This window comes from Vanellus vanellus (assembly GCF_965231255.1).
Source record: "Vanellus vanellus genome assembly, chromosome: 28".
Lineage (NCBI taxonomy): Eukaryota > Metazoa > Chordata > Aves > Charadriiformes > Charadriidae > Vanellus > Vanellus vanellus.
The window spans coordinates 1,782,474-1,810,176 of NC_138933.1; the positions used below are offsets into that span (position 1 = coordinate 1,782,474).

General features: G+C 64.9%; 1 protein-coding gene across 1 annotated transcript; it reads right to left on the reverse strand.

Annotated features, from left to right (window-relative positions):
* Window positions 1-281: 281 nt before the first annotated feature.
* On the reverse strand, window positions 282-27,553 carry KMT2D (lysine methyltransferase 2D; the record flags this gene model as incomplete). The annotated part of the gene is made up of 55 exons (XM_082496492.1): window positions 282-2,327; window positions 2,430-2,538; window positions 2,668-2,741; window positions 2,869-3,154; window positions 3,240-3,370; window positions 3,511-3,647; window positions 3,811-4,981; window positions 5,359-5,498; window positions 5,581-5,716; window positions 5,822-5,970; window positions 6,532-6,707; window positions 6,825-6,906; window positions 6,995-7,151; window positions 7,252-7,416; window positions 7,491-7,634; window positions 7,721-11,170; window positions 11,278-11,510; window positions 11,655-11,721; window positions 11,922-12,009; window positions 12,101-12,224; window positions 12,337-14,420; window positions 14,666-14,805; window positions 14,894-15,067; window positions 15,333-17,042; window positions 17,189-17,239; window positions 17,327-17,400; window positions 17,699-17,943; window positions 18,064-18,148; window positions 18,486-18,668; window positions 18,818-18,922; window positions 19,329-19,403; window positions 19,703-19,892; window positions 20,013-20,137; window positions 20,324-20,440; window positions 20,528-20,674; window positions 20,760-20,975; window positions 21,087-21,134; window positions 21,216-21,325; window positions 21,441-21,605; window positions 21,690-21,871; window positions 22,133-22,237; window positions 22,348-22,458; window positions 22,844-22,957; window positions 23,197-24,044; window positions 24,133-24,267; window positions 24,551-25,106; window positions 25,458-25,629; window positions 25,766-25,932; window positions 26,019-26,133; window positions 26,221-26,386; window positions 26,502-26,664; window positions 26,747-26,853; window positions 26,952-27,181; window positions 27,265-27,391; window positions 27,505-27,553. The coding sequence occupies 55 exons, from the start codon at window positions 27,551-27,553 to the stop codon at window positions 2,235-2,237; spliced, it is 16,503 nt and encodes a 5,500-aa protein (XP_082352618.1). The 3' UTR covers window positions 282-2,234.
* Window positions 27,554-27,703: the final 150 nt, after the last annotated feature.

Here is a 27,703-nt window from a genome sequence, read left to right on the forward strand (position 1 = left end):
GGAAGCGCGCTGCCCACGTGATCCATGACCGCAGGGCGACCTTTCCCCTCCCGCCGGGTCACGGCGGCCCATGGAGGGGGGAAGGGGAGACACGACACGGGGTCCCCAGGGGGCGAAGGGGGGTGTGTGGGGGGTCGACACTCCCCTGGGGGAGGGTCATGGCGGACTGGGGGGACACACACACCGTGTCAGGAACCCCAAGGTGGGGGCACAGAGGCCGCCCTGCAGAGATCGGGGCCGGGGGGACGACGACGACACTTGGGGGGGGCGGGGGGCGGAAGACTCCCGTGCCGGGCTAGGACCCCGCTCGGAGGGCTGGCCCCTGCCCCCCCGGGCCCCCCCCGCCCAGGGAGGGAGGCAGGCGGCCTGGCTTCTCACGCGCTTTATTTTAAAATAACATCCAGTGGTTTCGGTATTGGTAAAAACGGGATTTCTACACGCCCCGGCTATGTACAGCTCTGAAAGTTAAATTTCTCGTATATTTTCTGTTAAAACTTTCTCATCCCCCACCCCCACTCTCACTTTTTTGTCTTGTTTTTTTTTTTTTTGTTTGTTTGGGTTTTTTTGTTGGTTTTTTTTTTTTTTTTTTTTAACATTTTTTTACCTTAAACCTTTTTGCAGCTTTGACGAGTTGCGGAAGCAGCTTTAAAGATCACCCCGGCCCTTGCCCGGCCCCCCCTGCCCCACCGGGGGGAGTGGGCCACTGACCCCCTTCAGCACCCTCCCCCTTCACAACCCCGAGGGGTCCAGACCCCCCCCCTCAGGAGACAGGAGGGTCCCCCCCACGCTGTGCATTTGTGCGTTAAAAGATCCCAGCTCCCTCCTGAGCATCCCGAGGGGGGTGTCCCCCTCCAGGGTTTGGGGGGGGGGTGGGGGTAGTAGGGGGGGGGGCAGGCAGTGGGCCTGGGGGGGAGCGGGGGGGCTGCAGCCGGTGGAGGGGGTGGGAATGCGGTGTGTAATGCCCACTTGCTGCTTCGCTCTCTGAGGTCGCCCCTGCCTGGCAGGAGGCTCCAGCCCCCCCCCCCGTCGCCCCCCCCCTCAGAGAATGGGTTTAAAAATGCCACAGCCCCCCGTTGCCCCTGCACCCCAAATCTCAGCCCAGCAGAGCACAAAGAGCCCCCCCTCCCCCCCCATCTAGTATATACAATATAACGTATAAATAGATAAATAACCTTCCCCTCCTTCCCCATGCCAACGGCGGCCACGTGCAGCTCCAGCCGTGGGTGAGTAGGGGCCCCCCCAGTGCTGGGGGAGCGGGTCTGGCACCCCCCCGTCCCCACCTCACACCTTGGCACATCACACGCCTGGGACCTCCTGGGGCAGGGGATGAGGGGCAGGGGACCCCCATGCCCCCCCGCCCCTCGTCTCCCCGGGGACCCCAGCGCGGGGGCCTTCTGCAGCCACGTCCGGAGGAGAGGGAAAAGGTGTGTGTGTGTTGGGGGGGGCTACGTCCCTAAAGGAGAGGGACAGATTCTCCCCCCCGGGGGGCCAGCTCCGGTGGCGGGAGGCTCTGCCCGGATGGGTGGCAGGGGCTCACATTTAAAAACAACAAGAAAAAAAAAAAAAAAAGAGGAAAAAAAAATATCAATCTAACACTTAAAATGAGGTAGGTTTGGGTGCAGAAGCTCCTTGTGTCTGTCGGGGGCCCTCGCCGCAGGCGCTCCGGGGTCTCGCGCTCCGGGGTCTCGTCCACACGCACAAACAAAAAGAGATCAAAGGAACCGAGCGAGCTCTGGCCACCGCCGCCGGGGGACGGGGCAGAGCCCGGATTGTCGAGCTCAAGGAGTCTGTGTTACCTTGGTAATTAGCGAGCAAATATTATTAGTTTTGTTTCTAAAAAAAAAAAAAAAAAAAAATTAAAAAAAAATAAAAATAATCCAGGCCGGCTCCGAACTCGCTCCGGCTCCGCTGGGACTGCTCTGCTCCCCCGTGGTTCCCCCACGAGGGAGGCGGATGGGGGCAGGGGGGGTGGGGCGCATTTCGCTGGACACCCCCCCCTTCTTCCTCGCAGGACGAAGCAAAGAAAACCCTGAGTTGCCAGTTCGTCCGTCCGTCCCGTCTGTCCGTCCTGCTCGGGCAAGGCCGGTGGGTTCCGCAGCGGCCGCCCTCCCTGCCGGAGCCTCCGTGCCCCGGCGGCCGCCGCCTGCCCAGCCACCCTGGCACCTCCCGCGGCCCCGGTGGGTCTTGGCGAGGTCTCCGAGGCGGGGGCCACAGCCCCCAGCCCCTTTTCCCAGCTAGTTCATCCACTTTCGGCAGTTCCAAGCTCCACAGTGGCAGGGGATCTTGTGCTGATCGTCCTCAAAGTCAAACTGGTAGTCGTAGGTGAGCTGGGGGGGGGGGGGGGGGGGAACAGGGAGTCACCCATGGCACGGGACCTGGCACCGCAACCCCCAGCCCCCCCCCTCCCCCCCCTCGCGCCCTTGTCTCACCTCCTCCCCCTTGGGGATGCGCCGGCTGGAGATGATGATGATCTTGTCCTCCTTGTCGAAGGTCACGACTTCGGCCACGCAGTTCGGGGCACATGAGTGGTTGATGTACCTGGGGGGGGGGGGGGGGGGAGGGGCATAGAGGTGCAGGGGTCAGCCCCAACCCTGGGGAGGCAGGACAGATGGACAGTCACTGCTCCATCTAGGGAGGTCCCACCACCCTGAAGCCCCCCACGCTCACCTGGCCGGGCCCCCCGTCAGCGTGGCGTCAATGACGTGCTCGTTGTTGATGCGGAACATGTAGATGCCGCGGTTCTGGGGGGAGAACAGGGTGTCAGTGGCTGCACCCAGCCACCCCCCCAGCCCGCCTGAGTCCCACCCACAACCAACCAGAGCCCCCAACGTCCCTCGCAGGAGCCCCCAACATCCGTTGCATCCCCACCTGCTCCTCGTAGATCTTCTCTCGCCGGTTGGCCACCTCGTTGCGGATGATGGTGCCGATGTACTCAATGACCATGGTGTGCTTCTCGATGTCCTTGGCTGCGTACAGCCCCAGCCCCTGGATGCGGGACCGCGCCAGGTAGACGTTGTTCTTCCACTCAGTCTTCAGGCGCCGGTACTGGGAGGACTTGGAGTGCACGAACTGTTTGCTGTAGGGCGTGTTGGTCTCACCCGTGAACGTGCTCTGGTAGGCCTTGGACATGCTTGTGCTGTTCAGGGTGTGGGGCCTGCCGAGGAGGGGGGCAAGAGGGTGTCAGTGCTGAGGGATCCCCAGGGATTTCATCTCTCCTGGAGGATCCCAGACCTGCTTACCGCTTGTAATGGGTGAGGATCTTGGGCTCGGAGCGGGCACAGCCGGTGGGGTTGATCATCAGTGGCAGTTCCATCAGCGGATGGCGCCCGTAGCGGAACAGGTAGTTCTGGCAGCTCTCGACGCCGGGCAGCTGCCAAGGAGGGAGTGGAGGGGCTGTGGGTTGAGCGGCAGCACCGCAGCCACCCCAGCCCTGCCAGTGCGGCTACTGGTCCCTTTTCCAGTGAGGATGTTCCTCAGTGCAGAGAGGAGACCCCCCTCCCTGGAACCTACCGATTCGGCAATGCGCAGCACCGCGTGCACCGTGAGGCCGAAGAGCTCCTCGCCCTTCAGGTACTCAGGGAAGAGACGCAGCATGTCAGCTTCCTTCCTCATCATTGCCACCGGCTCGATGATCCGGTTCCAGACAGCTGTCAAGGGAAGGGAGGGTTGGAGCCGAGGACCTGCCGCAGGCTGCCCGCTGGTGCAGACCCCCAGCTCAAGCCACCCCAGGACCTCCCATTGCCCCAGCCTCCCCATCAGCAGGACAAGGGGTGGAGAAAGGCAGTGGGCCGGTGTCTGCAGCTCTCTTACCCTGCGGTGAGGAGTCGGAGAAGACCAGATCCTCCAGGCCCTGCTCGATGACTTGCACGACAAACTCGGGGCGGCCGTTGTTTTCACAGATGGTGCAGCGGTAGCAGCAGCGGCGGTTGTTGGTCCGCAGGCTCCAGTAGATGCGCGTGGCCTCATAGCCCACAGGGTAGAGGGCCGTGACGCTGTGGAAGTCGGCCATCTGGTGTGGCAGGAGCTGCCCGATGGCATGGAAGACCAGCCCGCCCACACGGAACATGTGGAGCCGCTCGCCACGCTGGATGATGCTGGCGATCTGCTTCACCTCATCCCGTTCGATGTAGACGCGTCGGAAGACGGTGAAGGTGCTCAGCTCCTGCTCGCAGGGACCCTTCAGCTTGTGCAAGGGGCACAGCATGGTCTTGTCCTTGAAGAACATGCACTTGGCGCGGATGGCGCAAGCGAAGTGGTAGACGCTGGGGCAGCGGATGCGGTTGCAGCTGTTGGTGGCGCCGGTTTTCTGGCACAGGGAGCACTTGGTCAGCAGCCCGCGGTGCAGGGCCACCTCCACGTTGATCAGGGCCCCCCCTTGCGTCTCATAGACCTCCGTGGACCACAGGGCACAGTTCAGGTGGACCCAGAGATCAAGGTCGAGGTTGAGCAGGCGAGCCGGCCCATCCGTTGCCCCATCACCTTCCTCATGGCAGAAACAGCACTTGCGCAGGTCCCGTGGCACCTTTTCAGGGCGCAGGGTGGTGCCCAGCTTGTCGATGAACTCCGCGATCTCCTTGTCACCATCCCGCTTGGCCCCCCCTTTCTGGATGGTGACAAGGAAGCGAAGCCGTTTCCACCGCACCCCCTTCCACTTCTTCAGCCGGGGCCGTGCTTCATCCCCGTCCTCTGGTGGCCGTGAGCGGGGCTTGAAGCGGGGCGGTGAGTGGGGGGCTGCAGCCCCTTCCTCCTGGGGGGCTGGTGAGGGGGCCGGTGGCACAGGCGACGGAGGAGCTGGGGCTGCCTCGTGAGCTGCCTCAGGGTCAGGGACCCTGGCGGCCTCAGCAGGACTGGACGGGGAGGGGACAGATGGGGACAGCGGGGGCGAGGGTTCCTGGGGCATGACAGAGAGCTGCCGCACATCCAGATTGGAGACGTTGTTAACGTAGCAGTGGTGCAGGGTCTTCTCAGGCGCTGGGCTCTCCTGCAGCACGGGGAGGGGGGCACAGGTCAGAGCATCGCAGGGATGGGGACTCCCAACCTCCCTGTGTGTCAAGGTGAGGTGTCCTTGGCCCTGTGGGGACCCCACAGCACCTCGCTTCCAGCCCTGCAAGGACCTCCCTGACCCCTTCCACACAGTCCTGGGAGACTCAGCACCTCTCCACAAGGGAACCTGGCCCCTCGGAGAACACCCTGCAATTATGAGGGGGCCCTACAGGGACACCCACGCACCTCTCTATGCGGTTACAATTGGTCCCAAAGAGCCCCCTTCTGCATCCCCACAGTGCCACAGCCTTACAAGTACCCCAATACCCCTCTCCCAGGGCCACGGGCCTGGGGGAACCCCCACACCCCACTGACCTGTCTGAGTAGCGTCAGGAGGTCCAACTCGCCCTTGAGACTGTACCCCGGCAGCACTGCGTCAAACTGCTTCAGCCACTCAGAGCTGCTGTCTGGCACCTTCCCGGCCAGCGCCACTTTCTCCTTGCCACCGAGCACCCCTGTGAGAGGGAGATACAGCCCGCCATAGAGAACCTGGCCCAGGGATATGAGGGAGCCCACAGGGATGAGACAGATGCTCACCAGCCATGTCTGTCTCCACCTTCTTGGCCTCGACCACGGCTGCTCTCATGGGGCCATCTGGGAATAGCACCTCATAGGAGCTGGGGATCTTCATGCTCAGCAGCTCAGCCATGGCCACCATCACCCCATTGAGGTTCTGGGTAAGAAGAAGGGACGCGATGGGTCCAGGGCTCCAGATGCCACCACGTGGGGTCACTGCCAAGACCTCAAGAGTCTTGCGTGCCCCCGTCCCCTCACTCACCTTGGCAGCTGCTGCAGACACTGTCAGCATGACAGAGACCTCACTGCTCTTGCCCTTCTCCCATGGGGCACCCGGGCCTGCCGCCCCCACCTTCCCGAGGTGGGTGCTGAAGGGCTCCGTGGCCTCGTAGGGCTTCGTGTCAGGGAACACTGGCATGGGGAGAGGGGGGGGTCAGAGCCGCACAGGCCCGGCCCCACCGACAGCCACCCGTAAGCCCACCCGGCCATCCCCGATGAAACACTGCTGGGAATCCATCACCTCATGCGAGACAGAAACTGGGGTGCAGTTACAGGGACAGAGCAGACAGCACTGATGGGAAACCCTCTGGGAGTGACTAGGGGACCCTTGGAAACAGCCCAACCGTGACTCAAGGGACCACACTCAAGGGTCTGCTGCCCAGGTACAATACACCTGACAGACCCCTTCCCCTCAGCCCACATTCTCCAAGGGCCTTTCTCCTGCCCCACCGCAATCCCTACCAGCTCACACCTCCAGGGACCCCCTCCTGCACCGTCCATATACTGCACAGACTCCTTCCTACCTGATTTATGTGCCCTACAGACACCCCTCCCCAGGTCCTACTGTACCCCTGCCTGGTCTCTACACCGCATGGACCCCCTTCTGCCTGGTCCACATGAACTGAAGACTACTCCTGCCCTGCCTTGCCCCTTGGCCTGGTCCATACGCTCCCTCAGTGTGGCCCAGCCCACCTGGGATACTGGCCCGGGGGATGATGGGGATGATGGGGGACAGCACGCGCTCCTCCAGCTCCGGCTTGGCCTCGCTGAGCAGGGGAAAGCGGAGCAACTCCTCGCCCAGCACACTCTCGGGGGATGAGGCAGGGACGATGCTGTCAGGGGAGTCGCTCTCATCATCACTCTCCATCCTGTGGAGAAGGAGGTGTCACAGGCTGCAGGGGCTGGCGTGACCCATGGGGGGGCTGGTGTCACCTGGGGGGGGGCCGGTGTCACGCGTGGGGGGGTCACCGGAGCCAGTGACTCACCTGACATCCTCCGTCTGGTTGTGCGGAGGAGTAGGCAGAGCTGCCAGCAGGTCCAGGCTCTTCACCTCCACAGCTGGTGTGTCTGCGTGGAAAAGGGATGGGTGTCACAGGGCGGGGGGTTACAGGTGGCAGCAGGGACTCTGCACCACCTTCATGGCAGCCACACTCACCTTTCTGGCCATGGGGCTCACGGGCTGCATCGGCATCCTTGGGCTGCTCGCCCAGCTCCTCCGGGGCCGTGACACCGTTCACCATCTTCTGCTGCACGGAGGGGGGCGGCGTGGGGGGAAGCGAGGAAGGTGGCGTGGGTGGGTTGCTGAGATTGTTCTGGGGGAAGATGGTGGGGTGAATACAGTGGGGTGGCCCAGAAGCCCCAGACTGGGGGGGACACACACACGACAACACAGACGAACAACCCTCCCCTCACCTTGGTGAGCAGCTGGGAGTAATAGTCGGGCACGCTGTCAAGCACGGCACTGCCAAAGGCGCCCCGCAGCTGGTTCTTCCCATTGATGGGGCTGCTGCCAAAGGGTGCGAAGAGGCTGAAGTTGGCTGTGATGGTTGGCTCCGTCAGCGGCAGCAGCGACAGCTCCTGGGGGCAGAGTGGTGAGGAGGGGACGGGAGCAGCAGGCAGCCCCCCACCGTGTCCACTGCCCACGGCCATACCTGTTTCAGCTGTTTCATGAGGGCCTCGCCAGGACGCAGCCCCTCATCCTTCCGCAGCTTCTTGCGGGAGGCCGGGACCCGCTCGTTGCCCTTCTGCACCCGCTTGGGCTTGGTGGCCGCTGGCTTCCTGGCGATGGAAGGGTCCTGAAGAGGGAGAGGAAAGTGGGAGCCGTGCTGACCATGGTCCCGTGGCCATCACCTGCTGTCCCACCCCGCAGCACCCTGCTCACCTCCCGGCCCAGCAGCACCGGCTGCAGCCGTGGCTCCATCCCTGTGCCCCGGCTCTCCGTGTGCCCATTGAGCTCGCCTGGGCTCTGTGCTGAAAGCTGCACATTCTTGGCTCGCAGCAACTTTTGCAGCAGGAGGTGCCCGGCCTCAGAGCGGCCACCTGGTGCAAGTAGGCTGTTGGCTTGGCTGGCCCCAGAGTCACCATTGGCCTCCGGCTTCGCTGCCTCATCCCCGTCCAGCTCACACTGTGCCACCGCTACCGCTGCCTCTTCCTTCGGCTCTTGCTTCACCAACACCTGGGGGGGCTCGCCTGCCGTGGGAGCCCCCTCTGGCGCAGCCCCATTGATGTGAGTCTCGCCAGGGTCAGCTGGGTCCATGCTGGGTGCCTCAGGGTCCCAGGGGCCATGCGCCGGGTCAGGGAGGGTGCTGCTCGGTGTGGACGTTGACCCCTGCTCCGTTGGGGCTGCAGGGCTGGTGACCGCGGCCGGGACCCCTGGCGATGTCTTCTTTGGCTCTTGGGGGCTCTGCTCGGGGCTAGTCAGGTGCTGGGGTGCACAGCCCAGGGGCGAGGGGGCTGGCGGTACGGGGAGCCGGACGAGGCTGGGCTGGGGGCCGCGGGCAGCCAGGGCTGCCTGCACCAGCTCTGCCAGGGGCTGCTGGGGGGGCTGTCCTGCCAGTGCCCGCCCCTGCTCAGCAGGAAAGCCGGTCTGCGCCTCTGCCGGGGCACCTGGCCGCGGCTGGAAGAGGGGTCCCAGCGGGCGAGGGGGCTGACGGGTGGCAGGAACCGGGGAGCCATGGTCCGGGGCCTGCCCAGGGAAGGGTGCAGGGGGCCGGAGCGCCTGGCTCTGCTGCAGCAGGCTCTGCTGGTGCCGCTGCACCAGGAGGGCCTGAAGCTGCTGCTGCTGCTGGGGCGTCAGGTGCCGCAGCTGCGGATTCTTGGCCAGGACACCCTGGAGCTGCGCCCGGATCTGGCCCATCACCGGCCCTGGCACCTGCCCCAGGAGGCCCTGGGGGAGCGCGGCTGTGCCCAGCGATGGCACCACTGGTACTGCTTTGTGCTGCCCGGGGCTCTGGAGCCGGGGAGGCTGCGGCTGGCCCTGCAGCGAGCCCGCCGGTCCCTTGCCTGGCTGCTCCAGGGGCCGTGGTGCCTGTGGCAGCACCATACCCTGTGCCTGGCCTGTCCCGCAGCCCAGCGGTGGCTCTGCCATCCCAGCAGCATCCCCATGCTGCTGGGACAGCTCGGGGCGGGCAGCTCCAGGGCTCTGCAGTGATGGGGCAAGCAGGGTGCCCGGCTGCACGGGGCCTGCCCGCAGCGCCGACTGCGAGCCCAGGACGCCTGGCTGCGGAGAGGCCAAGAGGAGCTGCTGGCCCTGCCCCAGCTCAGCCTGGTTCTTGGGGGTCAGGGGCTCCGGGCCACCCAGGCTGGGGGTGTTGAGGGCTCCCTGCTGCTCCTGAGAGGCCCCATGCAGCTGCCCCCCGCTCTCGCTGCCCTCAGTGGGCAGGGCGCTGCCATCTGCTCCTCCAGGCTGGTCCTTGGCAGCCAGGACCGCTGGGGCCGGCTGCATTCCCTGACTCAGGTGCAACACGGAGGGGGCCTGGCCCACCGCCCCGTGCTGTGGAAAGTGCTGGATCGGGGGCTGACCCTGGCCCAGCCCCAGGAGCCCTGGCTGGGTGGCCGTCGAGTTCTGCTGCTGCTGCTGCTGCTGTGAGGCCAGCAGCGCCCGCGACTGCCCCAGCTGCTGGGACAGCACAAGCCGGTGGCCCAGCATCCCTGGAGTCTGCGGCGCCAGTTGGGGTGAACCCAACACCCGCTGCTGGTGGGGGGCCAGGAGGACCTGGCGCTGAGGCGGGGGGTGGCCCAGCACCGCCTGGTGCTGCAGCCCCGGTGCCTGCGAGTGGCCCAGCAAGCCTGGCTGCTGCTGGGGCGAGAGCTGCTGCACCAGCAGGTTCTGCTGGCTGCCCATCAGCCCCGGCTGCTTCGGCACTATGGGCTGCCCCACTGCACCTGGCTGCGGGGCTGGCGCTGGCTGCTGCTGCCCCAGCAGGCTGGGTTGACCCACCATGGCTGCTGGCTGCATCGAGCCTTGGCCCATCGCATTGGGCTGCTGCATCGATGTCTGCACCATGACGCCAGGCTGCGGCATCGTGTTTTGTCCCATGACGCCTGGCTGCTGCATTGTGTTTTGTCCCATGACGCCTGGCTGCTGCATGGACGTCTGTGCCATGACAGCCTGCTGCTGCATCGACGTCTGTGCCATAACGCCCGGCTGCTGCATTGAAGCTTGTCCCATAACGCCTGGTTGTTGCATTGAAGCTTGTCCCATGACGCCGCCCGGCTGTTGCATTGAAGCTTGTCCCATGACGCCTGGTTGTTGCATTGAAGCTTGTCCCATGACGCCTGGTTGTTGCATTGAAGCTTGTCCCATGACGCCGCCCGGCTGTTGCATTGAAGCTTGTCCCATGACGCCGCCCGGCTGTTGCATTGAAGCTTGTCCCATGACGCCGCCCGGCTGCTGCATTGAAGCTTGTCCCATGACACCGCCCGGCTGCTGCATTGAAGCTTGTCCCATGACACCGCCCGGCTGCTGCATTGAAGCTTGTCCCATGACGCCGCCCGGCTGCTGCATTGAAGCTTGTCCCATGACGCCCGGCTGTTGCATTGATGCCTGTGCCATGATGCCCTGCGCCTGCATCGAGGTCTGTCCCATGACACCTGGCTGCTGTATCGACGCCTGACCCATGACACCCTGCTGCTGCATTGATGCCTGTCCCATTACACCTGGCTGCTGCATAGACGCCTGTGCCATGACGCCCTGCTGCTGCATCGACGCTTGTGCCATGACGCCCGATTGCTGCATCGATGCCTGTCCCATCACACTTGGCTGCTGTATTGATGCCTGTGCCATCACACCCTGTTGCTGCATCGCTGCTTGTCCCATCATGCCCTGTTGCTGCATGGAGGCCTGTCCCATCACACCCGGCTGCTGCTGCAGTGACACTTGTCCCAACATGTTCTGCTGCTGCAGTTTCTGGGCCAGCTGCATCCTCTGGAGCTGCCTCTCCTGCATCAGGCGGCTGTCAGCAGCCAGCCCGCGGAGAGTGGGGTTCCCAGCAAAGAAGGCGTTGGAGGTGCCGGGCACCGGGGCGTTCCCCACGGCTTGCTGACCCATGAAGGACAGACCCTGCGGCACAGCCATGGATACGCCGCTCTGGGGCAGGCGCAGCCCCCCGGGTTGCCCTGGCTGCTGGCCAAGGCCTTGTGCACCCACCACAGCCCCTGCCGGCTGCTGGATGCCATGCGCTGAGAGCAGCTGCCCGGGGAGCTTGGACATGAGACGGGGGCTCTGCGAGGGGCTCAGGGCCATGACGGCAGAGGCCTGGTGCTGGTGCTGCTGCTGTTTGTTGCGGTACTCGGCCATGAGGTTGGTGTGCTCCTTCTGCTGCTTCCGCACCTGCCCCAGGACAGTGGGACGTTAGCACCGGGGACGGCACAGCATTAGCGCTGGGGATGGCGTGTTTGCGCCAGGGACAGGGTCTCCACCCACCAGCAGAGCCCTACCTGGTCCAGCTGTTTCTGGATCTTGCTCTGCTGCTCCGTCACCAGCTTCAGCTTCTCGGCATCGGCCTCAGGGAACTCCCGCCCGGCTTTCTTGGCGGTGCGCTGCTTGGCGCAGAGGGCTTTGCGCGACTTGCGGTGTGCCCCGATCTGCTCCTCCAGCACCTTCAGCTGCATCTGCAGGAGCTGCTGCGTGTGGAAGAGCCACTCCTCATACTGCCGCTGGTCGGCCTCATCTGCAGGAGCAGGGAGAGGGCTCAGCTCAGCAGGGACCCTGGCTCTAAAGCGAGCCTGGCCACAGCCTGCGCAGCTCAGCCTCTGTGGCTAGCATGAGACCTGGCCAGCACTAGCCCAGCCCCCCCAACCACATTGGTACTCACTGATGACGCCCTGCGCGAAGGTGGGTGGGTTGGGGCGAGCCTGGGTCGGGTCGGTGCCACTCCTCTCCTGGCAGAGAAGGGAGCTTTGAGGACATGCACTACACCATTCCCACTCTCTGGTGCCACCCATCCCCTCTCCACAGTCCGCACCTGCCCAGAGGACCATGAACCCACTGGCCAGAGCTGCTCCTGCCCAGCAGGGACCCAAGCACCAAGCCAGACAGCCCCGATGGGACCCCTGTCCTCCCCCCTGAAAACACCACTCACCTGCCCGCTCCCAGTCAGCAAGTGATTCTGCATTTCGGAGACAGCTGGCCCCCCCGACAGCCGCTGGGCCAGTAGGGAAACCTGTTGCCTTTGGTGGGGACACAAAGACGAGAGATAAGCTGGGGCTGAGGTGCCCTGCCCGCCCCACCCTGTGCCCCGCTGCCGGCTGTGGCCCTTACCTGTTCATGCCTGGAGCCACCCCGATGCTGCCCTGAGCCATCACCTTCTTAATGCCCTTCAGTGCCACCATCTTGGCTTTGGCAATGGGATCCATGATGTCCTCAGCCGCAAACTTGTCCAGGTCTGCCAAGACAAAGTCAGCAGATGGAGCCACAGTGCATTCAGCCCACACCCGCCACCCAAAAGGGCCCTGTGCCCCCCAAAAACAACCACAACAACCGCCTGCAGCCCCTACCTGTGTCCGGGAAGAAGCTGTTGGCCAACTGCTGCTGCATGACGAGCTGGGGGTTCTTCAAGCCCAGGGTGGATGGCTGTACTCCAGCCATAGGCTTCTGCACCAGCACCTGCTGCTGGTTCTGCTGCGGCTGTGTCAGTGCCACCTGCACACCATGGGGAGCCGCCAGCACATGGGGCTGCCCAGGGGTCATGCCCATGTGGGGGGCCAGTGCTGGGCCCTGCTGAGGCGTGCTGAGCCGGGGGGGCTGCGGTGGCATCAGCGGAGGCCTGGCCACCAGCCCCAGCTGGAGGGGTGGCTGTGCTGCGCCCAGGTGGGGGGGCTGCCCCTCAGGGGGCTGCCCGGCCGCTGCTGTGTGCAGCATGGGGTGCCCTGGGGCTGGGAGGTGGGGGGCGCCCCGGGGCAGGTGGGCTGACATCTGCTGTTTCTTCTGCAGCTCCTTCTTCTCGTGCTCCAGCAGGTCCTCGATGAGCAGGGGCAGCTCACTGGCCACCAGTGAGCTCTCCATCTTGTCCAGGTCATCAGCCGGCGATTGCCGCGCGCTGCCCAGGCCCAGGGCTCCACCATCCAGCTCAAACTTCTCCAGCAAGGGGTTACTCTGGTTTCCCAGTTGGGCAGGGGCCAGCCCACGGCCAGGGCCAGAGTAAGGGTCCTTCTCCGGCACAGGGATGCCAGCGTGGCTGCTGTTAGTGAAGTGAGTCATACCGAGGCGAGCAGGGCCAGCCCTGGGGCTCAGGAGGGTCTGGCCGGATTTGAGGCTCAGCCCCAGTGAGGCAGAGATCTTATCCGGGCCCTGCAGGGCCTCTGACTTGACAGGGACAGGGAGCCGGTCAGGGCCACCAGCGGTGAACTGGCAGGGAGAAGTCTTCAGGCAGCTGTCCTCCAACTTGGGCTTGACATCAGTGGGCAGCGAGCCTGCCTTCGCCTCTGTGCCCTGCACCTTGAAAGCTGGGTCAGATGCCAGTGCAGCACCTGTTGGGCAGGGAGCAGGTCCCAAGCCCACCCCGGCCACCAGCCCTTCCTTGGGCACCTCCTGGTCCTCCACGGGTGGGGCTGTGTCTTTGCCATCCCTGGGGTCAGGGAGCTTCAAGCTGGGTGCTGGTGGCTCTGTCTTGAGCTGGGCTTCACGCTCAGCTTTCTCGTTGGCTGACTCAACCAAGCGAAGGTGCTCATTGAAAATGTCTTTCTTGTCACCAGTGTCCAGCTCAGGGTCAGTGTAGGCCAGAAGGTCGAACTCATCGCCGTTCAGCAGGTCATCGAGGTGGGGGTCTGCTGTCTCCAGGCTGTCCAAGTTGTCCAAGTCATCGTCACCTTTAGCCACATCCGGATCCAGGCTCAGGTTGGCCAAATCATCGTCATCTTCCAGGTCCTTGTGGGAGCCAAAGTCATCGTCCAAATCGGGCTCCACTGGCACCTCGCAGGGCAGACGTCCCCCCTCCAGGCTCAGGTGGCTCTTCCCTGGGGCCGGAGCGGGGTCTGGTGTGGTGCTGTCCTTGGGTCCTTCAGGGCGGAGAGCAGTGCCGGAGGACAGCGGGCGCGGGGGGACGTGCTGCAACTCTAGGCTAGGGGCAGGCAGCGGCGGGGGGACCGCCGCTTTGGCAGGAGGCTGGTGGTGGCTGTTGCTCATCTCAGCACCCTGAGGGGAGGCGGGCGGCAGCGGCACTGGCATCTTCTGGGGCTGCAGTGCTGGCGTGGGGAGTGCCTGCATAGGCACAACAGGGGTGCAGAGGGCCTGGGGGGTGCCTTCCTCCCCAGGCAGGAAAAAGCGGGGCCGGGGTGCCTGGGGGGCAAAGGGGGAGCCCATGACCCCCCCGGGTCCCTTCTGCACGTTGTGCCGTAGCTCGATGAAGGGAGCACCCAGGGCGGCAGGCGAGGCAGGCACCGTGTCGGTGGGTGCCGGCAGGCGGGTGCCCAAGCTGCCCACAGGGGTGCCAGCAGCCGGTGGGGCAAAGCGGGAGGTGACAGGGAGCCGCAGGGCTGCGGCTGCCTGCTGCTGCTGCTGCTGTTGCCAGAGGTGCTGCTGTGGGGATGGCGCTGGGAAGACCCCGCGGGGGTAGAAGGCCTGGGGGGGGCCCACCGCCGTCCTGCAAGACAGCGTGGTGTTAGGACCGGATCGGTGCTGCTGTAGTTATGCACACCACGTGCAGCACCCCAGGGGTCCCAACCCCCTCAGACCATGCCAGATGCCCAGCAAAACCACAGATACCCCATCCCCCCTGGGTGATTAACCCAACAAGACCTGGGGCAGGGGACACTACCCACCAGGGTGAAGCCCCACTTGGTTCTGACGGGCTGCAGTGAACCTGTCACCCTGCTGCTGGGCACTCACCTCCCATTGATGTCCAGGGTGGACGGTGTGGCTGCCGGTGGGGGCCGGGAGAGCCGCTCATCCTGCGTGAAGGCTGCCTGCACCATGACGGAGCCAGGCAGTTTCCCAGTGGTAGCCAGTGTCCCGAGGAGACCCTTGTCCTGGAAGAGGAGACAGGAACACATTGTCACCCCCCTACATCCACCCCCAGCCTCCTAGCAGAGCCATCTGCCTGAGCCTTCTTCCTACCTGGGCCGGCTGGTAGGGGGCCATGCCCCGGCTCAACTCAAAGGCCTGGTTGCTGGTCTCGGGGACCCAGCCCGCCGGTGAGGAGGTGGCAGCTGCCGCCGCGCTCTCCTTCTCCTGCCGCAGGCTGTTGCGTTGGATCTGCTGGCGGATAAGCAGCTCACGGAGCCGCTGGCGCTGGAAGGAACCAAGCATTAGGACCAAGAGCAGAGACACGGGAGCAAAACCAGCTCGTCCCATGGCCCAGGGACAAATCATGCATGGAGACCACTTTAGCAGTGCCAGTTTGCATCACCCACCCTGGGTGTCCGCACTGCCTCCACACCTCTGGGGAAGGAGCCACAAGTGGAGCTGGGCTCCTTGACCCCACCACTGACCGCAGAGGTCCCAGTTCCTCCCTCGAAGCCAGATGGACACAGCCCAACTACTGGCGAGCTCTCACCTGCCGCTGCTTCTCCAGCTCCGACTGGCTCATGGTGCCAAGGGCCCCATCCTGGCTGCCAGGCAGCTCTGCAAGGTCCCTGTTTGAGGGTGCTGAGAGTCCTGCGGCCACCTCCTCCCTCTTGTCAGCCGGTGGCCCCAGGGCAGCTCGGGGCAGGAAGGTGACAGAGGCGTCCTGCTGCTGTGGAGTCGCTGGTGGCTGTTGCGGCAGCACCGAGGGTGGCCGGAGAGGCGAGAGACTGTAGGTCTCAGCAGCCGCAGCACCTGGCCCCAAAGGGCTGCTGGCTTGGTGGAAACCAGGGGAGGAGGCATAGGCTGAACTCTGGGGCTTGCCAGGGATGTAATGGCTGTTGATCCCATGGGGCTGGTGGGATGGGGAGCCCTTGAGCGGCTCCGAAACGGTTGGGGGGAAGGTGAAGCGCATGGGGGGCTGGCTGCCTGGGAAGACGCTGGCACCAGGGGAGCGGGCAAAGGGGGGTTGTTGCCCACCCGGCGCCTTGGAGTGGGGCTCACCTGCTGGGGTGCCCCCAAAGCCCCCACCGGCCGCAGGGCTGTGCAAGAGCGGCACTGACTTGAACCCCGGCTCCGACATCTGGGGCCGGGGAGGCTTGTGCAGGGGGGTGAAAGGGTCCCGGGATTGGGGCCGGGAGGGCGGCTGGGAGTAAGGATCTGGGGACTGGAAGCGGGGAGTGACAGGGGACTGGCAAAAAGCTTCGTTGGAGAGCGGCCGCGGGGTGAGAGGGGACTGGGAGCTAGACTGAGACTGGGGGCTGGCAGGGACACGAGAAAATGGCTCCGAGGGCAGGGAGCGGGGTGGGAGGGCGCAGCAGGTCTCAGGGGGCTGTGGCCGGGGTGTCAGTGGGGGCTGCGAGTAGGGGTCTGGGTAGGGTGACTGGCGGTAGATATCAGGATGGCTGGGGGGCGAGGGGGGCAGAGGATGGGGGTCGGAAGGGCGGTGCCCCAGCCCTGGGCTCTGCGGTTCTACCTGAGAGACCCGTGGGGTCATGGGGGCTTTGAAGACGTCAGCCGCCTTCAACTCCGCAGCGGAGAGGTGGGGGCCACCTGGGGAGTCCCCATAGCTCATGGTGGAGGCATAGCCGGGTGAGCAGACCCCCAGGCTCCCCCCTTCCTCCTTCTTCACTTCCAGACCCTTCTTCTGCTCCGCAAAAGGCAGGGGAGAGAGCAGGGTCTCTGGGGGCCGGGCCCCAGGACTCCCTGGCACTGAGAGGTTGTCCAAGGAGGGACACCGGGGCTTCAAGAAAGGGTCAGGGGTGCCGGGTTGGTGCCTGGGGGTGCCAGGTGGTGTAGGGTGGAAGTCAGGGGGCTGGGAGCCAGGGACAGCACGGGGTCCAGTGAGGGACTGGGGCTGGCCAGGGAAAGGCTGGAAGGCAGTGCCCGCTGTGGGGCTCTGGCCCAGGGGCGAGGGGAAGCGGGGCTCCAGCGCATAGGCAGGTGCTGCGCTGTAGGGATCGTGCGAAGGCACTTGGGCAGGGGACTGGGGCGGGAGCTTGAGGAAGAGCTCGCTGGGTGACTCTGGCCCTCCTCCGGCACCTGCCGGGGGCTTCAAGAAGCCCTCGCTGGTGGAAGGTGGGCTGCCGATGTAGACGGGCTGTGCCCCTGGCGGCACTGGGATCCGCAGGTGCAGTGAGGGCCTCTCCGGCTTGCGCAGTCCCTCCCCTTTGGTCTGCTTGTTGATCTGACTCTCGGCCTGCTGCAGAGAGAGCCGGGCCGTCAGGGGACCCACGCCTGCGTTCCCACCGAGCTGGGGAAGGGGTTAAGGGGGCAGGGGGTGGGTGCACCATATCCCCCCAAGGGCTGGGCCAGGGCCGCCGGGCACCTCCCCGCTCCAGCACATACCTTCTGCACCTTGTTGATGCGATGAGCCGCCCGGTTATCTTTGGCCTTTTGCTAACAAAAACACGAAGCCAGCTGACTCACAGCCCCCGGGCGCCCAGCCCCCCCCACCCCCCACCCCAGCGACGCCCTAGCACTCACCAAATAGGGGGCTTTGTCTGTGGCGGGCACTTTCCTCCACAGCTTCATGATCTGTTTGCAGCGGCTCGACCAGTCTGGGAGTCCGGTAGCAGCAGATGAAGAGGAGAAAAGCAACCTTAGTCTGTACTTGATGAGCCCACCCAGGCCCACACTGGGTGACTGTTCTCCTTCACATGCAGGGACAGCCCTGTGGCTAGAAGCTGGTGCTGAGACCCCCCACCGTTGCTACAAGGAATACTTGTCCCGCAACCAAGCTCAGTACCAGACCGGACAAGCTCTCCCCTCCGGACAGGGACTAGGGATGTTATGCTGCACACAGTTCCCCCTGCCCTCACCCCAGATGGGGTGGCCGCAGCCCCCCCAGAGCCCTACCTGGATAATCCTGCTTGAGGTTGGGGAAGTTCATGTTGGCGTAGAGGACGGGCGAGATGGTGGAAAGCTCGCCCAGCTCCTCATCCTTCTCCCAGCGCTGCAGGCTGCGCTGGTTGTAGGACAGCCCATCGCTCTCACCCTCCGTCGTGGGCGTTGTGGGTGTTGAGGGGGTGGTGGCAGCCGAGCTGCTGGCCCAGGGGCTCTCAGGCTCACAGTGGTCTGGGCTGAAGAAGCCACTCCGCTCCCTGCATGGAGGAAAGCGTGTCATGGATCGGCACGATGTGAGGAAAGACAGGATCCCACAATACCCTAGGGTTGACTCTCTTGGGGGAGACCAACCTCAGCTCCCTCAGCCATCTGCATACCTGTTATCAAGGAATGGAGACTGGCAGACTCCCGAATACGACTCCAAAGCCACAGCTCCGGAGAGCGAGCCCAGGGAAACGCTCCCTGTGAGGGAAGGGAGAGAGGCTGCAGGAAGGGCAGAGCTCGGGCTCAGGTCTGCACCTGCCCCGGGGGCCCCAGTAGTTCTCTGACAATACAAGATACACACCACCACTACCCCATACACCCCCAAAACATTTTCAACGTTCATCCCCAAAGCAACGGGGAAGACCCAGGTGCCTGTACCACAGGCACCACTACTGTTCAAACAGCTCAAGCCCAATAAAGACACAGCACTTTGGCTTCTCCAGGGCAGACAGTGAGTCTTGGCCTTCTCCCCCACCAACCAGGACCCTCCTGCCCCAATCTCATCTCAGCTAGGGGCTGCGCCACTTCCACCCACCCTGCCCTGGCAGCTGGAGGTCTCCTTGTAGGAATGGCCGCTGCGCCCGGCTGGGGTCCTGCCCTGCACCGCTGGCTTCCATCCCTGTGGCCACACAGTTCAGAGGCTGCTCCCCACGCTCTGCCGAGCCCAGCACGTCCTTGAAGAGCTGCTGGACATCTTTGCTCTCCATCTTGGGCAGCTCTGCAGGAGATAAAAAGGAAGAGTTGACCCACCATAGGTAGCACATAGTGCAAATCTCATGCTGACAGGACACAGGGAGAAAACTGGAGGGTTCCAGCCCTGGGACCTCCCTCGCTTCAGCTGACCGGGGGGCACGGGGGAGGCCTCACCTTCTGTGGGGATCTTGTCCAGGTCGGAGCTCAGTGCACCCTCGCCTGGGGTGGCTGGTTTCTCAGTGTCCCCAGGGTCTGGGGAATCCTTTGGCTCATCGGCCCCTGTGAGGAGAAAGTGTCAGGTGCCCTCAGCACCCCAGGACCCCCCAGCCCCGAGCCCACCTGGGGCACCCTCCACCGCCCCCAGCCCCTGCAGGAGTCCCCCAGTCCCCCAGGGCCACGCAGAGCACCGCACCACGCGGGGGCGCTCTAGGCACCACTCTATGGTCACCACCACCACTGGGGTAAGCACTCGGGGAGACCATAGAGTTGCCCCTGCACTTCCCACCCTGCCTAGAGCATACTCAACCATAGAGCAAGGCCGTCTCTATGGTTCCAGACTCTCTAGGCCGCGTTCTCGAAGGCCCCGCGGAGGACTCTGCTTTCGGTCTGTCCCGCACAACCCGCCGGCCCAGGGGCACTGCCCGGGGGTGGGGGGGAGGGTCCCACGGGGGTCCCCGGGGCTCACCCAGGTCCTCAGCCTTTGCGTCGTCCTTGCCGTCATCATCAGGAGCGGCAGCACTGCCATCGGTGCTGTCATCACCTGTGGGGGCAACCAGACCTCAGCAGGGGCAACCAGGCCTCAGCAGGGGCAGGCCACCCCCGGAGGAGGGGGGACAGCCCAGTAACCCCCCAACTGCTCCCGAGGTCCTCCACCAACCCCCGGGGTCCTCCTACAGCCCTCAGCATCAACAGCAACCCCAAGAGCCCTCAGCATGCTCCAACAATCCCCAGTGTCCAACAGCGCCCGGTGTCCATGGCAACTCCCAAGTCCCCTCAAGACCCTTCTCAGGGATGGTGGCGGGGTTTTGGGCTCCCAGTCCAGCTCCCGGTTGTGCTCACCTCGGGGATGGGTGGGGGTCTCTCTCCTGTCAGGTGGGGCACCCTGCAGCGCCCCAGCCAGGTTGGGGTCCCCCCTGGGTCGTGGGGCACCCTGGCCCAGGGAAGGGCGGGCAGCCCCATCCCCCACACCACCCGCTGCCAGCAGTGCCTTCCGGCTCAGGTCCATCAGCGCCTTCCCGAAAAATGCCTCCTGCCGAGGGGGAGCTGTGTCAGCACCATGTTGTCCATCAGAGTTTTCCCCCCCCAGCCGCCCATACCCACCTCCCATCCACCCCAGGGCCACCTCCTTCCCAACCCGCATCCATCCCACCTGCAGGTAAGGGGGAAACATGTCCTCCAACTTGCTCTTCTTCCTTCCCCGGCGCTTCTTCTTCTCATCCCCCTCTGCTGAGCCCGGATCCAGGCTGCCCTCAGCCGGGAGATCTCCCGGAGTCCCTGAAACAACCGTCCCATTAACACATCTCCCCAAAGGAGTTTGGGGTTGTTCTCACGCCACAGGAAGGGCTTGGGTACAGCACCATCACAGCACCATGGGGAGCACTCCACAGTCCCTCTCCATGCCCAGGGACAAGCGGGCAGGGGGAGAGGGAAGGGAAGGGAATGGGTGCCACCAGGCCTTACCATCCTCCGGGTGCCCCTCGGTGCTCAGCCCCTCGCGCCCCACATCAGCCAGCACCGCCGAGACCTTTTTCAGGCGGGTGTGGGACTTGCGCTGCCGTACCATGAAGCCGCCGATGCCTGGTGAGCAGAGAAAGAGGTGGCAGGGAGTCACAGCGGGGCCTAGGGGGGATCTGGCCCTGGGAAGCGGCCCAGGGCTGCACTCACCAGGCCGGTACGGTTTGCGCTTCCTCTTCTTGCACTCCTCTGGGTCCTCCAGCCCCTTCCCCGAGTCCACGTCAGCCCCGATGTCGCGATCGGGGCTGGCCGGAGCTTCCAGCTTGATCTCACACTCCATGTGCTCAACACCCACTGCTCAGGGGAGACACGACATGTTAGCAGGGTCCCCTGGCACCCCCACATTGCACCCCCCCCTCCATCGCCCACCAGAGAAATGCACCTTCAGCTTTGAGCAGCTCATCAGTGTCCAGGTCGCCGTCCTTCTTGTCATCAGGGCCCAGGGGGTCGCCCCCCTCCAGCCCCCCGTCCCCGTTCAGGGCACCCAGCCGGCCCTTGCGCTGCCGCCGCTTGTGCAGGGGTGACAGGGAGAGGTTGCGCAGCACCGCCATCCCTGTCTCCGTCAGCCACACACCCTCGAAGCGAAAATACTGGGGCTCTATGGGGAGGAAAGCAAGCACTGGGGAGGAAAGCCAGCGCTGGGTTCACAGCCAGTACCGGGCACTGCCCGCGGCACAGACCCCGGCACCCATTTCAGCACTGCATGTACCTGGCTCCTTGGCCTTGACTGAGGCGATCTCCGGTGGAGGCGCGGGCACTGCAGAGGGAAAAGCAGACAGAGAACTGAGTCCCCACATCCCCACAAACCCCACAGGCTCTCCCCACCCCGGGCCCTCACCAGCCGGCTTGACCACGTAGGGCTGGCAGGCGCTGCAATCAAAACCTTCATCTGCAGCCTGCTCCACCTCCTCCTCCGTGAAAAGGCTGTCGCACGCTGCATGCAGCCACCTGCAGGCAGAGGGAATGGGTCACACACACCAGCCACCCAACGGCGATTCCCAAATGCGAAGAGCTCTCCCCACCACCACCCTGGGGAACACATGCCAAGGGACACACTACTCACCGATCGCAGTGCCGGCACTGGATGAGCAGATCGTCCTCCACATACTTCTCGCGGCAGAAGGGGCAGACAACCAGGCTGGCACAGGGTGCACAGTGGGTGTAGTTGTTCTGCCACTCGCAATGGAAGCCAGGGGAAGCTGCCCCACACTGCACACAGCACACACACCTTCGGGGGGAGTGCAGGGGGGAAATGAGAGATCAGCACCAGCCCTGAGCCCCCGCCAGGGCTCCCCTCCCACCCCACACACACCACTTGCACTTCCAGCCACCCTTGGGCACGGTCTGCAGGGGGGGGTCCAGGCAGTAGGTGTGGTAGCTGATGTCGCAGTCATCGCAGAGCAGGAGCCGGGATGGGTCGGAGGCTTTGCCACACACCTCGCAGACGATGCACTCTACGCAGCGCCAGCCCTTCAGCAGCATCACCTTCGTGATCTGGGGACAAGGGGGGCAGTTATGTGAGTCCTCCCAGGCAGAGCCATGGGCATCCCTGGCCTTGGCATGGCTGTGGGGGACACCCCAGGGCTTGGCACAGGGGACACCCCAGTGCTGTCCCACTGCACAGCTACAGGGACGTGCTGGGCACGACCCCGTGCATGTGCCCCGAGGGAAATGGCCCAGCTGTGCGGGTCCCCTGAGTGATACAGCACAGTCCTGCCCACCCGACACAGGGCCAGGGGTCCCAGTTACCCTCACCTTGCTGTTGACGCAGTAGGGGTGGTAGCACTGGGAGCACTGGGAGCAGGCAAGAAGGTGCCCCTCAGCCCCGCGCCCGAAGCTGCCGCACACCACGCACATGTCCTGGGGAAGAGAGGCCGTAAGAGGAGCCAGGATATGGGGCAAGAGCTGGGGGGGAGGACAGAAGTCTGTGCTGTCCTGTCCATCTGTCCTTCCCGCAGTGCCCCGGTTACCTGCATGAGCACAAACTTGTCGGTGTTGGAAAAGAGGACGACTGTGTTCTGCATCGTGTCATCATCATCCTCATCCTCCTCCTTGCTGGGTGAGCTTTCCACATCAGCGAGCTGGGGGTAGAAGAAGGGACTCAGCACTGAGGACCCTCACTCTCTGTGCAGTTTAGGGGGGGCACCAGCCAGTCTGGTGCTGAACTAGAGGGCATGGGAACACGCAGGGGCAGCAGACCCCCTGCCCCCCTCCTGGAGGGGCTGCTCTGCACCAGCCCTATGCTTGTGGGGTGAAACACCCAAACCCACAGCACAGCCTCAGGCAGCATCCTCCCCCCTGGGACCCCCTCCCCACCCCACCACCCTGAGGGCTCCTGAGCCTTTCCCAGGGAACAGGATGCTGGGGAAAGGGATAGGGGGGAACGCTTGGCTCTCAGCCCTGCCACCTAATAGCTTTGGGACCCCCCCCCTCCCGCCCCCCGCCTCTGCCCCAGCCCAGCCTTACTGCTAGGGTGTCAACGGACGAGGTGGTCGACTTCAGGCGCGCACGGCCCCGGCCCCGGCCCCCGTGGGACCCACCTCGGGGGCGTCTCCGCCCGGGGAAGCTGCTGCTGCGACCCTAGGGCCAAGGGGAGAGGGCGGTTACAGCAACCCGGGGGAGGCCCAGCCAGACCCCCGCCACGCATCCTGACTGGGGCAGGGGCAGCAGAGGGGCATGACACCCATCCCACCCCCATCTTGCACTCAGCCTTCTCCTACTCGCCACAGAGGCAGCCCAGGGAAGGGGGCACATCCCCAGTGGGGCAGTAAGGGTGGCAGGTCCCCCCAAGACCAGGGCTAGTGGGGTCCCCCCAATACCTGCTTGACGCGGGAGCGCCCTGGGGAGCTGCGCCGCCGGCTCTTGTCCCCGTCCCCCTTGGCAGCCGGCTCGAAGAGCAGCGAGTCGTCAGTCTCGGCGCCCAGCGGCAGCGACCCAGCGTCTTCCTTCTGCAGGCTGGCATCGGCCGAGGCCGGCCCTAGCTCAAGGGACAGTGAGCCCCCACCCTCGGGGTCTGGGGAACCCAGCAGTGGTTCTGAGCCGGGGAAACTGCTGCTCGTGTCCCCCTGGCTCAGGTTGGAGATCTCGTTGAGGATGTCAGGCCGGGGGCGCAGGGCTGGGGGCTCGGAGCCCGCCTCGTCTCCACGCCCCAGCAGCTTCTCCCCAGCAGCACAGACCTCCATGGGGGTCTCAGGGCCCAGCTCCTCTGGCTCCAGGAGCAAGGGGGACCCCTTGGCTTCAGGGTCCCCCCCAGCCCGACCTTCCTCCAGTGCCTCCTCCTCACTCAGAGGTGGGGAGCTCCCGCTGGTGCCCTCCCGCTCCAGCCTTGGCGCCTCTTCCTCCTCCTCTTCCTCCTCGGGCAGGCTTGGGAAGGGCCCCAGCTCTGGGGCAGGGCTGGCATGGGGGCCATCTCCAGGGGGGCTGGCTGGTAACTCCCCCTCGCCACCAGCTGTCTCCATCTCCTCATCCTCGAGGGGCTCAGCAGGGGCTGGAGTGCAGGCAGGGGAGCCCAGGGGGGGCGGTGGGGAGCCAGGCGGCTCAGTGTCCATGGCGGTGCCAGGGCTGCCAGGGGGCTGGGGTAGAGCTGAGGCGGGTGGCTCGGGCACCTCATCCTCCTTGGTATTGTGTGAGTGGTCTGGGGGGTGGGCAGGCGAGACAGCACAGAGATCTGGGGGTGGTGGAGAGGAGGAGATGGTGACTCCGCAGCCCCCAGCAGAGACACCCCCCACCCAACCCCAGCACAGCCCCAGACCTACCTGGGGGAGCCGGGGGTAGGGGTGCTGTCTCGGGGGGCAGCAAGGGCTCTGGCTCCAGCTCCATCTCCTCTTCGGAGGGCACCTCTGGGGCCAGAGATGGCGCTTCCTCTGCCACAGCCACCTTGGGGATGAGACCTGTGGGATGGGGCCACAGGTGAGGGGGGCGTGGGGTCCCCTCCACCCCCTGTGCCACCCAGCCTGGTGCTGAGAGGCAACAACCATTGCCTCAGCCCGGCCCAGGGACCCCCCAGCCCCCCACGTATGCCTAAAATGGGGCATTGAAGCATGAAATCAAGGTAAACAGGCTGAGGGTCACATAAGACCACTGCTGGGAGAGGACCCAGCTGTGGGAGGCCCACACCCATAGGAAACAACTGAAGAGGAAAGGGGACAGACCCAGAGGTCCTCCATTCATTACCTAGCGGCTTGGGGTCCTCATCGGGGGGTGGTGGCTTGCTGGGGAGCAGCTCTTTGGGGGGCAGCTCATCAGGGGGAGGTTCTTCAGGAGGCAGCTCATCAGGGGGAGGTTCTTCAGGAGGCAGCTCATCAGGGGGAGGTTCTTCAGGAGGCAGCTCATCGATGGGTGATTCATTGGGGCACAGCTCATCAGGGGGAAGTTTATCAAGGGGCACCTCATTGGGGGGTAGCTCATCAAGGGGCACCTTGTCAGGGGGTGGCTCATCAAGGAGCGATTTGTCAAGGGGCAGCTTATCAGGGGGCATTTCCTTGAGTGATGATTTATTGGGGGGCAGCTCGTTGAGGGGAGGTATGGCACAGGGAAGCTCCTCAAGGGGTGGTTCACTGGGGGGCAGCTCAAGGGGGAGTCTGTCAAGGGGTGGCTTGTCAAGGGATGGTCTCTCAAGGGGCAGCTCATCAGAGGGTGGCTTGTCGAAGGGCTGCACGAGAGGAGGGGGCTCCTCAGGGGGCTGCACCAGAGGAGGGGGCTCCTCAGGGGGCTGCACCAGAGGAGGGGGCTCCTCAGGGGGCTGCACCAGAGGAGGGGGCTCCACGAGAGGAGAGGGCTCCTCAGGGGGCTGCACGAGAGGAGGGGGCTCCACGAGAGGAGGGGGCTCCTCAGGGGGCTGCACTAGAGGAGGGGGCTCCTCAGGGAGCTGCACTAGAGGAGGGGGCTCCTCGGGGGGCTGCACTAGAGGAGGGGGCTCCTCGGGGGGCTGCATGAGGGGAGGGGGCTCCTCGGGGGGCTGCACGAGGGGAGGGGGCTCCTCGGGGGGCGGCACGAGGGGAGGGGGCTCCTCGGGGGCCGGCACGTCGGGGGGCTGTAGGTCAGGAGGTGGCTTGTTGAGGGGCAGTTCATCAGGGGGCACCTCGCTAGGTGGCACCTCCACAGGGGTCAGCTCGCCAGGAGACCTGCCATCACCCAGGGTTGCCTCCTTGGGGTTCCCTCCTGGCTGCATCTCATCATTGCACCCCGTAGGCTCCAGCTCAGGTGGGGGAATGGGCACATCCGTTGGCTCGCTGTGGTCGGGGGACGCCAACCTGGATGGGAGGACCGGGTGAGGGGAGTGGGGCTCAGGCCATCCCCTGCCCAGGGCTGTGGGACATGTCCTCCCACTTGCAAAGGGAACACCCAGCCCGACACCTCCCTAACCAGTCCCCACTATTTCCCACTCACGTCTGGGCGGGTGGGTCCAGCTGCGGCACGTGTGCTGGCACTCTGTGGGCATCCTCTGTGGCACGGCGCTGCTGGCAGCCCTCGCACACCGAGTAGCTCTGGTACCACTGGCAACCAGGGTCAAGACCTGCCGGCCGCCGGCCGCAGTCCAGGCAGACCCGACAGTTCTGGGGAGGAGGTAGAGATGCGTCAGGGGTGGGCAGAGGCAGGGGGTAGGCACCCCTGTAACCCCCTCAGCAAGAGCAGGACGCACCTTGCACTTCCAGGAGTCGGCAGGGAGGCCCTCAATGGCCGGCTCCATGCAGAAGGTGTGATAGCCCTTGTCGCAAGCCTCACAGACCAGCATCATGGAGTCCTCACCGGGCTGCCTGTGGGGTGCCAGGGCAGGGATGAGGGCCGTGTCCCCCTCCCATGGACCCCTCGTTGTCCCCCTTGCCACAGGGATGTGGGCTCACCTGCAGGTTTGGCACACTTTGCACTCAGGGCACTGCCAGCCTGAACGCTTGCGGGGTGTCAGGCTGATGTCCAGACAGGCCCCATGGTAGTGCTGCCCGCAGCTGGTGCAGAAAACCAGGTCCCGCATGTCACCCGGCCTGTCACACACTGAGCACTGGGCATCATCTGGATGGGGGGAGAGAGGGGGGATTGTCAGGGCCACCCCGTCACCAGGTTCTGCCCACCTCCAGGGCGAGAGGGGATCCAGCACTCAAAGCTGGTGGCCCCAGCCTGCACGCACCCATCTGCATGGCCTCAGCCATGTGCTCAGGACAGAAGAGCCGGAGGGTCTTCACGGACTGGAAGCAGCCGCTGGCAGCGGCGCAGGGGAAGTGGTAGAAGCGGGGGCAGCCGTCCACCCGGCACGGGATGCTGGCTCCCATCCGCCGACAGTGTTCACATTTCTGAAGGCAGAGGAACCCAGTGGGGTCAGAGATGCCGCCTGGGGCCAGGCTGAGGCTCTGCCGCCCCCCGCGATCCGCTCACCTGTGAGATCCCTGAGAAAACAGCTCTGTCCACGCCGGCCAGCCCCACCGCCTCCTGCTCCACACCAGCGGACCAGGCTGCACACCAGCGGTGGACCCAGCAGTGCCCTGTGGGGAGGGGGTATCAGGGACAAGACAGGGTCCCCAAGCCAGGTAGGACACCCAGGAAAGTGGGATGGGGACCCCAACGCTGCAACCGTACTCACCTGTCGGCTCAAAGAGCTGCGCCGGAGTCACCCGCTCGGAGAAGCCGATCTGTGCCAGGTCATCCCCTATCACTTCCAGCTCTGGGGGGGGCTGGCCAGGACCCTCAGGGGGCTTGTAGCCTGCCAGCCGCTCAGGCCAATTGGGCGCTGGCTCAAAGCGTTGCAGCTCCTGCTGCCCGTGCGGGCTCCAGTCCCCACAGTTGCAGAGAGCGCAGCGGTGTGCCGGTGTGCTAGGCGGAAAAGGGGGTATCAGGGACACACACGACCACCCCCCCCCAGCTCCAATCCACCTCCCGAGCACCCCCATCCTCACCTGCTGGCCTGGGGAGGTCCCTTCGTCTCCGTGCTCCCCAGCTCCGGCCCCGCGGAGGCTCCTTCAGGAGGTTTCAGGGGGTCCCCCTCCGTGCTGCCCATCTCCTCTGAAGCCACGGCCCCATCAGCTGCTGGGAGAGCGGGTGTCAGCCACCTCAGGGAGGGAGAAGCAGCCGGCACCCCAGGGCAGGGGGGACAGCACCAGCCTGCCCCCCAGCACCCTGCCCTGCCCCACGCTCACCTGGCGCATCCGTGTCCTTCTCCTCGCTGGGCGGCTTCTGTTCGTCCATCCTGCCTGTGGCGTCCCTTGGGGGAGGCCCGCGGCTATGAAAGGGGTGAGATCCATCAGCACAGCACTGAAGGGACCCTTCCTCAGCCCCCCTCTCAACCCCCCATGACCCTCCCACCCAATGGACAGAGCAGCCCCCTCCAGCTGCTCC